This window comes from Tursiops truncatus, chromosome 21 (genome assembly GCF_011762595.2).
Source record: "Tursiops truncatus isolate mTurTru1 chromosome 21, mTurTru1.mat.Y, whole genome shotgun sequence".
NCBI classification, from domain to species: domain Eukaryota; kingdom Metazoa; phylum Chordata; class Mammalia; order Artiodactyla; family Delphinidae; genus Tursiops; species Tursiops truncatus.
In genome coordinates this window covers 12,938,249-12,954,590 of record NC_047054.1, presented here as the reverse complement: position 1 = coordinate 12,954,590, position 16,342 = coordinate 12,938,249, and the positions used below count along the sequence as shown (strand labels likewise).

Here is a 16,342-nt window from a genome sequence, read left to right as displayed (position 1 = left end):
CCTGCTAATGCAGGGGACACGGGTTCGAGCCATGGTCTGGGAGGATCCCATATGCCGCAGAGCAACTAGGCCCATGAGCCACAACTACTAAGCCTGCGCGTCTGGAGCCTGTGCTCCGCAGCAAGAGAGGCCATGATAGTGAGAGGCCCGCGCACCGCGATGAAGAGTGGCCCCCGCTTGCCACAACTAGAGAAAGCCCTCGCACAGAAACGAAGACCCAACACAGCCAAAAGTAAATTAATAAACTCCTAAAAAAAAATAAACACAAACCAAATAAAATATAAATTGAATTACAACTAAATCTATTATAACAAAATCACTTTTATATTCTCATCTTTAAAAATTATAAACGTTTAAGATATAATACTGGTTAAACACAGAACTCAAACAATATTACTTACATGATATTATTACTCTTGTGGGCTCTTCCAATGTTTTCACACCAGCGGTATTTACAAATATCATAAACCAATAATTCTTCTGGGAAAAAGTAGTTCCAGCGCCGAATTCCTGAACCACAAATAATGTTTCTAAAGATATTATTATTGTATCATATAACAGTTAATTAAGAATAAGACTGTTTACCTCCTTTAATGCCATTTTTATTCACCAACAAGAGAACAAATTGATCAATTTCAGGGTAAGGTGAACACTGAAAACCTTCAATGGTTTCTACTGCAACAAAAAGAAAAATTAATTATAAATCATAACGGCTAAAACATGAGGAGTTACATTTTAAGTTGTTTAGTACAACCAGGGGTTTTGCAACCTGCCCCTGCCAGTTCGTTTTGGTTTTTTTTGGCCTTCTCTGCAGTTTGTCTTTTAGTCAGTCATGGATTCTTACAAGGAAGCAGGTAAAATTCAGACCTCTCAATTAAATCAAGTTTTAGCTAATTTGCATAAAAAGCATTTAGTATCACTTCGGTTGCTTGCTTCATTCTGATAAAGAGAAAAGCAGTCCCTTGCATCCAGGAGCTGTCCTAGTATTATCATTGAGGCCTTGGTGTTGCTACAAGCTGGCTGGGGACTCACAGCTCAGCCCTGGTGTTCTCCTATTAATCATAAACTATTTCACAGAACTTCAACATCAGATAAGGTCACTCTGTGGCCATGATGATTCAAGACATAAATGAACACCACTCTGTACTCATGTATGAACACAGACAAAATATGAACATTTTCCAAACCACAAAAATGACCAAGTGCCCACCTATCTTGTCTAATGTAAGTAGCTGCTCCTTCTTTGCCAATTGTAGCTTTAGTCTCTCTGTAGTCAGCCTTCCTTCTAGATAAGATTTATCAAGATATTTAATCATAAAATTGTCACTGACAGCACCCAATTCAAAACAAACACACTTCCTTGGAGACTTCAAAAGCATCTAACTCAAGCCTGAATCCTATAAGTCCTTTCTAACACCCTTTTACTGAGATGCCCTCAGTTTCCTATGGTGTGCATTCTCCACCATGGTGACCAGTAATAAACTCAGCTTACCACAGGTGTGTTCTCCAGTGCTCTTTAGCTGTAGAGCACTGACATTCATTATATTTTCTAAGACTCTAATGGAATAATTAAAAATAATTTATTTAAAATCTTACTTAAATTTAAAGACAGAATACTCTTCTTAAAATAAAGCCCGATTTCACTTACAAAAATAGTACACATAATTTAAGAAATTTTGGAAAATATATTACAGCAGAAATGAGAGGAATGTCTAGAAATAACTGTTAAACAACCAGAGGAAAATAAACATAAGAAAATGTTATCCATATTTTTAAAATAAACCTGTGATCATACCTCACATATAATTTTGAGTCTTAACGTCATAAATGGGCATTTTTCGTATTATATAGGCTTTATAAATTTAAATCAAATGGCTACAGAGTATTTTACAGTATGTAACCAATTTTACAGTATGTAACCATTTTGTTGTACATTTAAATTTTCAGTTCCACTACTATAAATGATAGCCCAAAATATGCGTATAAAAATATTTACTGGAGAGTTTATATATATCTTAGAAAAAGATCTATATTTTCTTCAGTATAGGAATGAAGAACACATAGATTTTGTGAAAAATTATATGGCCATTAAAAGAATGCAGGGCTTCCCTGGTGGCGCAGTGGTTGAGAGTCCGCCTGCCGATGCAGGGGACACGGGTTCGTGCCCTGGTCCGGGAAGATCCCACATGCCACGGAGCGGCTGGGCCCGTGAGCCATGGCCGCTGAGCCTGCGCGTCGGGGGCCTGTGCTCCGCAATGGGAGAGGCCACAACAGTGAGAGGCCCGCATACCGCAGAAAAAAAAAAAAAAGAATGCAGAAGCTCTCCATATACAGGAAATATAGGAAAAGCTCTACTGGGTTAAACAGGCAGTTATTAACAGTGGTTACCCATCTTTGATTGTGGACAGAGGGGTGAAGAGAACTTTGTTTTTTCATTTTAATATGCTTTTTATATAAACAATCTACATTTTCATATTTTCCCCCAAAATACCATAAAATGAAAATTAGTAAAGAAGCTTAAAATACATCAATTTTTATACTTTTTCCATTTTGGATAGAAACCCAGTTGTTCTGAAGGATCACTACATATGAATACTTAAGATTTAAGATTTATAAGCAAAATAAATTTTGCATCCTTAAATTTTCATAGGAAATTGTTTTCTTAAAATTACCTGAAGTACTGGTATGGTTAAAATTCTTAACTCGTTTATTTTGAGACATGTCACATGTCAGAATTCGTAAAGTATCTGAGAATCTGAAGAAGAAAATAGGTACAACAAAAAGTAACAATATATATTAGAATTAAAGAGACGTGACTACCGAAAGGACACAATTTCAAATAATTTCATAATAAAATCCTTTGTTCAACAGATAACTGTTCTAGGATATTTATGCCACATTTGCCTACAAAAGCACCAATCCAACCCATACAAAAAAAGAGTAGTTTGGTGATCATTTGAAACTGATGCTTTCCTCTACTACAGAGTAAATCAGAAGACACTAGGACTGCTGAAGCTGCAGAATGAACTATTCCCCAAACATACAGAGCCTTTGAAATTTATGTTAACAAAGTCTGGATAATAGTAAGAAAAAGAGAGGGATGAAATCAAAGGGAAAATAGATTAAAATTAACTGAAAGTGAAAATACATTCATAACCATAAAGAATTTAGCCTTTATTTCAGGAAGAAAAATACCTGATATTTAGTTGGATACACAAATGACAATTAAGATAACTCTACTCAGAAGAACTCTCCACTTCTGTAAAATTAACATTGAAACTACAAAAGAAATGAGATTTGGTAATCAGGAGATTACCTGTACTTTCAGGCTGTTATTAGAGACCAACTGTGTTGCTTTTCCCATACATGACAGAATGTGACCTTATTCTGGTGCCAGCAACAGTGGGGAGCAAGAATCATGTAATTTTTAGGACCATGCTACCTCTAGAATCTCAGATATGACGAATAATTAACATTTATTGAGCAGAGACCATGTGCCAGGCACTGTTGTAAGCACATACATACAGCTCTTATTTAATCCTCACAACTCCATGAAATAGATGCTAATATTATTTCCATTTTAAAGGTAAGGAAACTAAGACTTTGATGTTACTTCTAAGATTTGTTATGAAAACTCAAATAGTCCATAAATATATAGAGAAAAACAATGTATCTTCCCACCCTCCTGAGTAACTGCTATCAAATCAACATTTGGACACAACTTGCCTTATGGCAGTGTATTTTAAGTATTTTTATTAAAATTTATCTCTATGGAATTTCTCTTTAAACTTATATGTAGGAAAGGCAAAAAGGAGAAGAATCAGAACAAGTTAATTCAGCGAGGCAATTCAGCCTGATCTTTAACCACATGTCCTACACTAACAGAAATTGCCAGCCCAGAGTGAAGGGGAATAAAGGCATATATTTCTGTTGAAAGATGTCTTTCACACTTTTTAAAAATGTCCAAAACATGGGAATTTAAATGTTCAGTAACAGAACTGACAATAGAGTATATCAGTATAATGGAAAATTATATACACATCAACAATTTTATTTACAATTTACTGTTGGTAATTATTAACTTGACAAATATTCATGACATAATGTTGAGTGGATAAAACAGGTGACAAAACAATATAAATAATGATCTCAAGAAATATGTTTTAAATGAAGGAGCTATGTAAATTATATTTCTGTATGTGCATATATAAAAAGAAAATTAAATGTTAACAGTAATTACATTTCCAAATGCAATACAAGTCATTTTTCATTTTTATAGAATCACTTTTAAAAACTGGAAAATATATCAAATATAATCATAAAAGGATATAAAGAGAAAAATGGTTAAAAAATAACTTTTACTATTATTATTTACTGGACAAAAAAGAACAGTTAACGTAGAATTTTAAGAAATGACTTTCTTTTACTCAAGATATAAAAAATTTATACAATTCACATTTTAGTAATATACAGTACCATTCACTGCTTAATAAATATTCATGAACACACAATGATTTAATTCTGGTCCTATATACCTGACATTGCTGACCAAAGCAGAGAGGAAATATTGATTTTCTTTGGAAATATTCTCCGATTGTACAGGATAAAATTTGTTATCTTCAGCAACCTCCAAAGGCACATACTTTCCTATTTTTGATGATTTATACAGTCGAAAGTTTCTATTTCTTGTATAAACTCCTATATCAAAAATTAATAAAACAATATGAATGCATGTTTTCAGTGATTTGTTTTTATAGTCAGCAAATATTAAGTTAATTCTGTATAGTATTATTAGAAAAAACACCTGGTTGTGGTTCAAGATAGTGACGTAGGAAGATCCTGAACTCACCTTCTCCCAGGGACACACTGAATCTACAGCTATACATGGAACAATTTCCTGTAGAAAAAAATCTGAAAACCGGAATGGCCCCTTCACATCAGACAAACGACAGAGAACTCAGACGGAAGCAGATAGGAAAGGCTGAGAGGCACTCTCACCATAAACCCCACCCCAGGCACGGCAGCACAGTCAGAAGGGAACGCAAACCCGGAACTTCTCCCCAAGGCGTACAGGGTTCATACCCCACATCAGGCACCCCAACTTTTAAGACCAGCACCTGAGAGATGAGCCCTCCAAACACCTGGATTTGAAGACCAACTTGGCTCACACCCACGAGACCCACAGGGCCATGAAAACTGAAAACGGCTCTTAAAGGGCTCACGTGCAGACTCACCTGCCCCAGGGTCAAGTGCAGAAGCAGCCCATTGAAAAGCGCCCATTTGTTATGTGAAAGAGACTCATTTACTAATTTTAAAGCACTGGTCTGAGGGGCAAGTCCTGTTGGGATATTCTCTAAGGATAGAGGCTGCTGGGTACCTCCTTCCTGCTCTCCTTCTGCCTTGCTAAAGCTGGAGGGAGCCATCTTTCTTTTTTACTTTATCAGCAGGTGCCGTCTTCATACCACCCCTCTGCCTTGCTCCAGCAGTGGGTACCATCTTTGTGCTCTCCCTCTGCCATGATCCAGAGTGCCAGTAGCTCCCAGAGGGGAGCTTCTACACACATCTGCTGCCCTGGTTTTCACAGCTGGTGACACACTTTCTGTGGCTACCATCCAGATACTCTTGATCTCCTGGCTCTAGAGGTTAGGGAAGCTTGTGATCCTGGGTCCCATGGAGCTGTAACAATCAGAGAGACAGCTCTTGGTAGACTACCAGTCCCAGAGTACTGCATAGACAGCAGACTTAAACATACCCCCAGTCTTTCTAACAAAGAGGCCTATTTGCTTGTCCTGGAGCTTAGGGGCTCTTAGGGAATGGAGGCCAGTGGACACCATCTTGGCACTCTCCCTCCACCTCACTACAGCTCACCAGTATCTCTCAAAAAGGAGCTTATACACTCATCTGGAGCCCCAAATTTTGTGACTCCTGCCCAGCCAGACTGCCTGGCTCTGGTGACTAGCAGGGCTTAGGCTTGTGGTCCCACAGGAGTGTATATATTTGCATTTTTTAAAAGCTGCTGCCTGAAGGTCTGGCTTCCAATCAGCTTGAATCTAGGTGCTGACTGAGATCCTCCCCTTTGGGGCACTGACTGCTCTTGGCACACACTCAGTTACTAGGAGCTATTAAAAATATAATAGGGGGCTTCCCTGGTGGCGCAGTGGTTGACAGTCCACCTGCCGATGCAGGGGACATGGGTTCATGCCCCAGTCCGGGAAGATCCCACATGCCGTGGAGCGGCTAGGCCCATGAGCCATGGCCACTGGGCCTGTGCGTCTGGAGCCTGTGCTTCACAATGGGAGAGGCCACAACAGTGAGAGGTCCGCATACCACACACACAAAAAAAAAGTGTATATATATATATATATATATATATATATATATATATATATATATATATAAAAAATAGGCTGCTTGGACAAGCACAGAGGTTTGTGACAACATGAGCTAAGACACGACTGAATAATAAAGTTCATCTTCTACACAAGGCCAACCCTTCAAGACTGGGAGAAGTGGCTGTTGCATCTAATGGGTAGAAACCAACACAGAGAGTCAAGCAAAATGAAGAAACAGAGGAATATATTCCAAATGAAAGAACAAGATAAAACCTCAGGGGAAAAAATCTTAATGAAACAGAGAAAAGTAACTCACCTGATAAAGAGTTCAAAATAATGGTCATAAAGATGCTTGCTGAACTCAGGAAAGAATGGAGGAACACGATGAGAACGTCAACAAAGAGAAAATATAAGAAAGTACCAAACATAAATCAAAGAACTGAAGAATACCGTAAGTGAACTGAAAAATACACTAGAGGGGTTCTATGGCAGACTAGATGAAGGAAAAGAGAGGATCAGTGAACTCGAACACAGGGCAGAGGAACTCATCCAATCAGAGCAGCAAAAAAAGAAAAGAATGGAAAAAAAAGTGAAGACTGCTTAAGGGATTTATGGGACAACATCAAGCAGACTAACATTCACATTAAAGGAGTCCTAGAGGAAAAAAAAGAGACAGAGACAGAAAGGAACAGAAGACTTATTTGAAGAAATAATGGCTGAAAACACCCCTAACCTGGGGAAGGAAATGGACATACAGATACAGGAAGCCCAGAGAGTTCCAAATAAGATCAATCCAAAGAGACCCATACCAAGACACATTATAATTAAAATGCCAAAAGTTAAAGGGAGAGAATCTTAAAGTAGCAAGAGAAAAAACTTGTTACATACAAGGGAACCCCCATAAGACTATTACTCCAGAAGGGAGTGGTATGATATATTCAATCTGGCTGACATAAAAAAAAATTTCCAACCAAGAATACTCTACCTGAAGTTATCATTTATAATTGAAGGAGAGAGAAAGTTTCCCAGATAAATAAAGGCTAAAGGAGTTCACCACCACACCACTAAACCAGCCTTGTAAAAATATTAAAGGGACTTCCTTAAACTGAAAAAATAAAAGGGGTGTTAATTAGTAACAAGAAAACATATGGGGACTTCCCTGGTAGTCCAGTGGTAAAGAATTCACCTTCCAATGCCAGGGATGCAGGTTCTCTGGTCAGGGAACTAAGACCCACATGCCGCAGGGCAACTAAGCCCACGTGCGCCACAACTTCTGAGCTCACGCACCTCAAACAGAGAGCCTGCGTACTGCAAACTATAGAGCCTACACGCTCTGGAACCCGAGCGCCAGAACTACAGAGCCCACGTGCCCTGGAGCCTGCACGCCACAACTAGAGAGAGAAAACCCACACACCACAACTAGAGAGAAGCCCGCACACCACAATCAAAGATCCCACATGCCTCAACAAAGATCCTGCATGCCATAACTAAGACCTGACACACCAAAAATAAATAAATAAATAAGTCCTTTTTTTTTTTTTAAGAAAGAAAGTATAAATCTCACTGGTAAAGGTAAATATATAGTAAAGGTAGTGGATTAAGACTTATAAAACTAGGGACTTCCCTGGTGGCACAGTGGTTAAGAATCCCCCTGCCAATGCAGGGACATGGGTTCAAGCCCTGGTCTGGGAAGATCCCACATGCCACAGAGCAACTAAGCCCATGCGTCACAACTACTGAGCCTGCACTCTAGAGCCTATCAGCCACAACTACTGAGCCCACATGCCACAGCTACTGAAGCCCACATGCCTAGAGCCCATGCTCCACAACAAGAGAAGCCACCGCAATGAGAAGCCCATGCACCACAACAAAGAGTAGCCCCCACTCACCGCAACTAGAGGAAGCCCGCGCGCAGCAACGAAGACCCAATGCAGCCAAAAAAATTAAATGATTGTTATCAACTTAAAATAGACTGTTATAAGTTATATGCAAGCCTCATGGTAACCAAAAAGTAAAAACCTATAGTAGATAATACAAAAAATGACAAAAGGAAACTAAGTATACCACTAGAAAAGTCATCAAACCACAAAGGGAGAGAGCAAGAAAAGTAGAAGGGAACAGAGGAACTACAAAACAGCAGAAAACTATTAACAATATGGCAATAAGTACATACCTATCAATTAAGTGTAAATGGACTAAATTCTCCAATCAAAAGATACAGAGTGGCTAAATGAATAAAAAAACAAGACCGGGCTTCCCTGGTGGCACAGTGGTTGAGAATCTGCCTGCCAATGCAGGCAACACGGGTTCGAGCCCTGGTCTGGGAAGATCCCACATGCCGCGGAGCAACCAAGCCCATGAGCCATAACTACTGAGCCTGTGCATCTGGAGCCTGTGCTCCGCAACGAGAGGCCATGATAGTGAGAGGCCCGTGCACCGTGATGAAGAGTGGCCCCCGCCTGCCGCAACTAGAGAAAGCCCTCGCACAGAAACGAAGACCCAACACAACCAAAAATAAAAATAAATTTTAAAGAAAAAGATTCCACATCTTCGCGCAACGTTGGCTTCCCTTTAAAAAACAAAAACAAACAAAAAAGCAAAACAAGACCTATCTATATGCTGCCTACAAGAGATGCACTTCAGACATAAGGATACACACAGGCTGAAAGTGAAGGGGTAAAAAAAGATATTCCAAACAAAGAGAAGCAAAAAGAAAGCTGGAATAGCTATACTTGTATCAGACAAAACAGACTTAAAACAAAGACTGTAATAAGAGACAAAGAAGAGCATTACATAATGATAACTGATTAAGGGATCAATACAAGAAAAGGACATTTGTAAATACTTATATACACCCAACATAGGAGCATCTAAATATATAAAGCAAATATTAACAAACCTAAAGGGAGAAATAGACAGCAATACAATAATAGTAGAAAAATTTAATACCCCACTTACTTCAATGGATAGAGCATCCAGAAAGAAAATCAGTAAGGAAATATTAGCCTTAAAGGACACATTAGATCAGATGGACTTTACAGAACATTCCATTCAAAAGCAACAGAATATACATTCTTCTGAAATGCACATGGAACCGTCTCCAGGACAGATCATATGTTAGGCCACAGCAAGTCTTAACAAATTTAAGAAGACTGAAATCACATCAAGCATCTTTTCTGACCACAGTGGTGTGAAACTAAAAATTAATTACAAGAAGAAAACTGGAAAATTCACTTGTATGTGGAGATTAAATAACATGCTAATGAGTAAACAATGGGTCAACAAAAATTAAAGGAGAAATAAAAAAATACCTTGAGATAAAAGAAAATGGAAACACAACATACCAAAATGTACAGGATGCAACAAAAGCAGTTCTAAGAGGGAAGTTAACAGTGATATAGGCCTACCTCAAGAAACAAGAAAAATCTCAAATAAACAATCTAAAATTATACATCAAGGAACTAGAAAAATAAAACCAAATGAAGCCCAAAGTTAGTAGACAGAAAGAAATAAAAGATCAGAGCAGAAACAAATAGAGACTAAAAAAAAAAAACAAAAAGATGAAACCAAGAGCTGGTTCTTTGAAAAGATAAACAAAATTGATAAACCTTAGGTAGATTCATCAAGAAAACGAGAGGACTAATATAAATAAAATCAGAAATGAAAGAGGAGACGTTACAACTGACACAAAGGATCATAAGAGACTACCATGAATAATTATATGCCAACAAATAGGACAACCTAGAGTAAATGAATAAATTCCTAGAAGCATACAACCTGCCAAGACTGAATCATGAAGAAATCGAAAATCTGAATGGACCAAGTACTAGTAAGGACACTGAATCAGTAAACAAAAACCTCCCAACAAAGCAAAGTCTAGGATCAGATGGCTTCAAATGTGAATTCTATCAAAGATTCAAAGAATACCAATCCTTCTCAAACTCTTACAAAAAAACAGAAGAGGGAACATGTCCAAACTTACTTTACAAGAGCAAAATTCCCCGAAAACAAAACTAGACAAGGATACCATAAGAAAAGAAAACTACAGGCCAATATCACTGATGAACATAGATCAAAAAATCCTCAACAACATATTAGCAAACCAACTTGAACACTACATTAAAAGGATCATACACCATGATCAAGTGGGATTTATTCCAGGGATGCAAGGACAGTCCAACATCCACAAATCAATCAATGTGATGTAACAACACATTAACAAATGAAGGATAAAAATCATATGATCATCTCAACAGATGCAGAAAAAGCATTTGACAAAATTCGACATCCGCTTATGATAAAAACTTTCAATAAAGCGGATACAGAGGAAACATACCTCAACATAAAGGCCACATATGACAAGTCCACAATTAGAAATACCCAGCAGTGAAAAACTGAAAGCTTTTCCTCTAAGATCAGGAACAAGACAAGGACGCACACTCTCGCCATTTTTATTCAATGTAGTATTGGAAGTCCTAGCCACAGCACTTGGGCAAGAAAAGAAAGAAAAAAGGCATCCAAATTGTAAAGGAAGAGGTAAAACCATCATTGTTTGCAGATATATTGTATACTTGATATTATACAGGTCTGCCTCAACTAACAACTGGTTACATCCCAACAAATAAGTTGAAAACACATTTAATACACCTAACCTACTGAATATCATAGCTTAGCCTAGCCTACATTAAATGTGCTCAGAACACTTACATTAGCCTACAGTTGGGCAAAATCATCTAACACAAAGCCTATTCTGTAATAGAGCACTGAATACCTCATGTAATTTATTGAATAGTATATTGAAAGTAAAAAGAACAGAATGGTTGTCTGGATACAAAATGATTGTGACTGATCTTATCACCTGACTGCACGGCTGACCGTGAGCTGCAGCTAACTGTCACTGCCCAGCATCACAAGAGGGTATTATACCACATATCACTAGACCAGGAAGACATCAAAACTGAAAATTCGAAGTACGGTTTCCACTGAATACATTACTTTTACACCACTGTAAAGTCAAAAAATTTTAAGTGGGGAAAAAAAGTGGTAGGTCAAACCATCATTAAGTCAGGGATCATCTATATGTAGAAAACCCTAAAGACTCTACCAAAAAAATGTTTGAATAAATGAAGTCAGTAAAGCTGCAGGATACAAAATCAATATACAGAAATCTGTGGTGTTTCTATACACTAATAAAAAACTATCGAAAGAGAAAATAAGAAAACAATCCCACTTACAATTGCATCAAAAAGAATAAAGTATCTAGGAATAAATTTAACCAAAGAGGTGAAAGACCTGCACACTGAAAGCTACAGGCATACTTCAGACCTACTGTGGGTTAAGTTCCAGAACGCCACAATAAAAGCAAATATCAGAATAAAGTCACACGAATTTTTTCGCTTCCCAGTGCTTATAAAAGTTATGTTTATATTACATTATAGTCTATTAAGGGTATAATAGCAGTCTTTAAAAATACACATACCTTAAGAAATACTTTGTAACTAAAAAAGTGCTAACCACCATCTGAGGCTTCAGCGAGTCATCGTAGTAACATCAAAGATCACTAATCATAGATCATCAAAACAATAATGAAAAAGTATAAAATATTGCAAGAATTACCAAATGTGAAACAGAGACACAAAGTGAGTAAGTGCTGTTGGAAAAATTGCGATATCAGTGGTTGACTCAGGGCTGTCACAAACCTTTAATTTGTAAAAAACACAATATCTGTGAAGTGTCATAAAACAAGGAATGCCTGTTTTATTTCCAAATTCTTATACTTGGTTGTCAGGGGTGCTAGAAAGATATGCAATACAGCAGGAACACTTCCTATTCTCAGCCTGATTGGCCTGGTAATCTTGCTTATAGCTTAAACCTCCTTTTCTTCAACTTGTAGACACTGAAGCTCTCTGAGTTGCTCTAACCATCAATGGCAAAAATGCTGCTCTTATGGTTTTTCAAATCACAAGCTAGAACTCAACATAAAAATGAGGTTTAGTTCACCAAATTGGAGCTCAGCTGAATTAGGGGTCCTGATTGGCCTGTGTGTTACCTAAACAGGCTGAGGTCCTGTGCCAGTGCTTCATACATCCTCAGATTCAGAGACCAGAAGCAAGCAGGGCAGAAGAGAGCACAGCTGAAGAAGCCACCAGTTTTATCATAGGAGGAAGTTGATGAAATAACCCTGCAAAGCTCTTCAGTGCAGAAAACGCCAGGCTTACTTTGCCACCTAATAGCTCCATTTTTACATTGTACCTATTTTTACAATTTATTTCATCTAATTAAACCTGTCAGCAGCACTGGAGACTGCTATCCAACTGTCCCCTGTCATGAATCCTGTGAACATTTCAGAGCAGGAGCCAGCCACAACCATTCTCTTCTGGAGCTCAGGCCAGCCTGCTGCTTAGGTCCCACAGCACCCCTTTAAGATCTCCTAACAGAAACCTACTAGATTTCCTGCACCTGAGCTCACTGATCACATTCTGCTAGTGACCCCAGTCATTGCGGAGCAGTGGTGGTAGTAAGAATCCTAAGCAAAGTGACAGGTGGACACTGACTGGTCTCTCACAGAAGTACACAAGTCCAACAGACAGCTGTCAATTCTACTTACCTAGATCTACAAAAAGATGCTTTTCTCCAACGTTATTCTTCACAATTAAAAATGAAAGATCAGGACTGCTTTGCTTAGCTGACCCCAGCCTCTCCAGTTTCTTTGAATTCGTTGTCCAGCTCTCTCCCATATCCTTATCTGTGGACTTTTTGCTAAAGGAAATTCCTTGTTTAACTGGTGTTTCAGAAAAATGGGAAAATTCATGGCCCATTGTCTCTGGAGTCATATCATCATCTTCACTAGCAATTAAGTGAAAAGCAGGCTCTAACATTTTTCTCACAAAATTACCTAAAGGAAAAATAAAAAGGTTAATCTAATTCTTTTCTGCAAACTATAACAAGATCTAGGCACAAATCTACACAGGACAATTTTACACAGTAAGGCTTCTACTTTCAATTTCTGGTTTTAAAACTGAGTTGTTGGTCTTCCCTGGTGGTGCAGTGGTTGAGAGTCCACCTGCCGATGCAGGGGACACAGGTTCGTGCCCCGGTCCAGGAAGATCCCACATGCCGCGGAGCGGCTGGGCCCGGGAGCCATGGCCCCTGAGCCTGCGCGTCCGGAGCCTGTGCTCCGCAACGGGAGAGGCCACAACAGTGAGAGGCCCGCGTAACGCAAAAAAAACAAACACAAAAAACCAACTGAGTTGTTATTATAAACTGTAACGCACCTCTCCTATACTTCCTTCCTCTTGTGTAATCATTTACTTTTTAAATTCCCTTTGACAGGGGAGTTTGGTGTAACTTGTAAACAAATCATCTTAGAAGGGAAGGTTTATGTGAGACAATTTGTCAATGTTGGTAGTATGGGCCTGGGCCAAATGCTCTGTCACCAAAAAAGCACCATTTTAATGAATACAAATTGAGTAGAATTTACAATCACAATCAATGATTAAAGAATGCAAGGTTCCGACTGGAGGGGTGGGATAGGGAGGGAGACGCAAGAGGGAAGAGATATGGGAACATATGTATATGTATAACTGATTCACTTTGTTATAAAGCAGAAACTAACACACCATTGTAAAGCAATTATACCCCAATAAAGATGTTAAAAAAAAAAAACTTTGATTAGGATTTAAAAGGATTTTGAATTGGATACCAGCTGAATATTTTCTTTATTACTGAATAACGTCTTCTATTAAAGCTTCAGTGTGTTTAATGTTAAAAAAAAAAAAAAGAATGCAAGGTTTACACAAGTAGACAGTGCTGCCACACTCTCCCCACATCAGCAAATTTCTCAGGACTTATATCTTCTCTCCTTCACTCGCATGACGCACCCCAAGAACCTGGACATTCACAGCCATCAGTTTAAGGTTCTTGCTCCTCCTGCCTCTCCCGATAACTGGTCATGAGCAAGTTGTGGCCCAATAACTAAAGTCCAGAACTAAAGCAAGTAAATACATCTATTGTATTTCAACATTTATTCTAAGAGCTCTAAATGTGAGTGGCGCTATCTTTACATAGAAAAGATGGTATGACAATCCAGAGCTTCTTTCAACTCTCATAATTTGTATCATAAAATCAAATAACCATCTGGTTAAGTTGCTTCACGCATAACAATACTGGAGAAATGCACTACCGTAAGAAAAACTTAACTTTAGTCTTTAAAATTGGTATAGTCTGGGCTTGTCACTTTATTTACCAGACAGCTTGAACCCTTAAATCATAAGATACACATGCTCTAAGTTCAAAATTCTTTCTCCAAATTAGACTTAATTACTTCCCTCCTCAAAGAAACAAATCCACTATCTTCTAAAACTAAAAATCAAAATGAAAGCAAAAGAATTTGATCCTTGCAATCATATACAGACATGATTATCTCTGGAATGAGGGAAATAAGGTAAACACTGAGTAAAAAGAAATCATGATATATCAAAGGACAATAAAGCAGTCCAAACATAAATTGATAAAGTAAATTTTCCTGGAAATGTAAAATTACACCTACTTGACACCAAGAAGGCGTGGCTGCAGAACCAGTTGCCAAGACTGTGCTTAGGAGGCCGGGCTAGGACAATGGACGGTGTAACCACCTTAATACTAACACCGGCTCCAGCAAATTACTCTGCTTTCTGCTGCCCTTCCCAATAGTATCACCCTCACCTCATCATTAATACAGGGACAATTTTATTGGCTGGGAATAACTCAAAAGAATGTATCGATCACAGAAATTTCAGGTTCTATGGCAGGCTGGTAGGAAAGTATTTCAAGGAGATCAAATTTGTACATCTTGCTAACATTCTATGATCTTACAGTTCCTAATTCCTCTTTCTGAAAGGTTGACAAAAGGAAGTGGAAATGTCACCAAGAGATACATTGAGGGAGGGGAACCAACGTGGTGAATCTGACCTATTTCATAACCTCTGCATCTCTGGTTCTGACAGTTCGTAATTCTGGAGGACCGAAGCCGCAGATGGCATCCCGTTTACCAGGTCTGTCCATGTCTCCCACTCCAGCCACACTAGCTGCTCCCCAATATAGTCACGAACTCTTACCTCTACACTTTTGCTTACGCTGTTCTGACAGTAAAGCCTTTCTTATCTTTGCCTGATGGAATCTGATTTAAAGCCCAGCTTCAACGTCAGTAGGAGACACTGCTCATTACTCGTCAAATTTCCACTCTCCTCTTCCGCCTAGCAGCAAATCTCCATGCTTAGCCTCGTGGCTAGGAGCCAGAGCAGACCACAAGGAGTAAATAGGAATCAAAGAAATACCTGCTTAGGACTCTACCCCCGCACCAGACAGCAGAGCCACCTAACATTCAGTCATTCATTCAGCAAATATTAAATGACTTCTTGTATTTACGGTAGCTGCTGCTGCTGCTGCTACTGTTATATTATTATTACTGATAAAGACATTACTGTCTGGTAAGCTCTGGAAATACAATAGTGAATAAGAAACAATCCATGCCCTAAAGAAACATTAAGTAGACTAGAGAAGACAAAACAAGAAATTACCCCCAGGAAGTGGTGAACCCTTTGGCATGATAGGCACTGGGCACGCTCTGCAGCCCAGAGGGAACATGAACCTAAGTCTTAGGGTTTTGGGATGTGACAGAAAAGGCTTCTCAGATGACAATACCTACACTGAGTCTTAACAGACCAGGTGAACTGGTCAGACAGCAGCGTCAAAAAGTGCAGAGGCCTAAGGACTAGAGAAAATGTGGCCCCCGTGGGAGCTAAGTGAAGGACAGTTAGAAGTGCCAAGTGGTGAGAGATGAGGCCAGTGCACAACGGGCCTCATCATGCAAACTAAGACACCTGGACTTTTCCCTGAAGGCAAGGAATAATCCTGGAAGGGTTTGAGGCACACAGTAGTATGATCAGATCACTCTAGCTAGCTGACTAAAGGAGTAAGCAAGACACAGCATTTCCACTTGGGTAACTGGGTGAATGGTCGTACCACTCGGA

At 38.8% G+C, this 16,342-nt stretch overlaps 1 protein-coding gene across 6 annotated transcripts in view; it reads right to left on the bottom strand.

Moving 5' to 3' along the window:
- PRIMPOL (primase and DNA directed polymerase) overlaps nucleotides 1-16,342 on the bottom strand; it is a 40,286-nt gene that overhangs the window by 7,661 nt on the left and 16,283 nt on the right. For 3 of the 6 annotated variants that reach the window (XM_019921466.3, XM_019921467.3, XM_033848725.2), the window contains 5 exons: nucleotides 12,940-13,227; nucleotides 4,536-4,698; nucleotides 2,673-2,755; nucleotides 586-675; nucleotides 402-510 (listed from right to left, as the gene is read on the bottom strand). In XM_019921466.3, the coding sequence (XP_019777025.2) occupies nucleotides 402-510; nucleotides 586-675; nucleotides 2,673-2,755; nucleotides 4,536-4,698; nucleotides 12,940-13,227 (733 nt within the window). Of the gene's footprint in view, nucleotides 1-401; nucleotides 511-585; nucleotides 676-2,672; nucleotides 2,756-4,535; nucleotides 4,699-12,939; nucleotides 13,228-13,329; nucleotides 13,490-16,342 lie in introns of those variants that run through there. The other 3 variants (XM_019921469.3, XM_019921468.3, XM_073798590.1) reach the window with 3 other exon arrangements.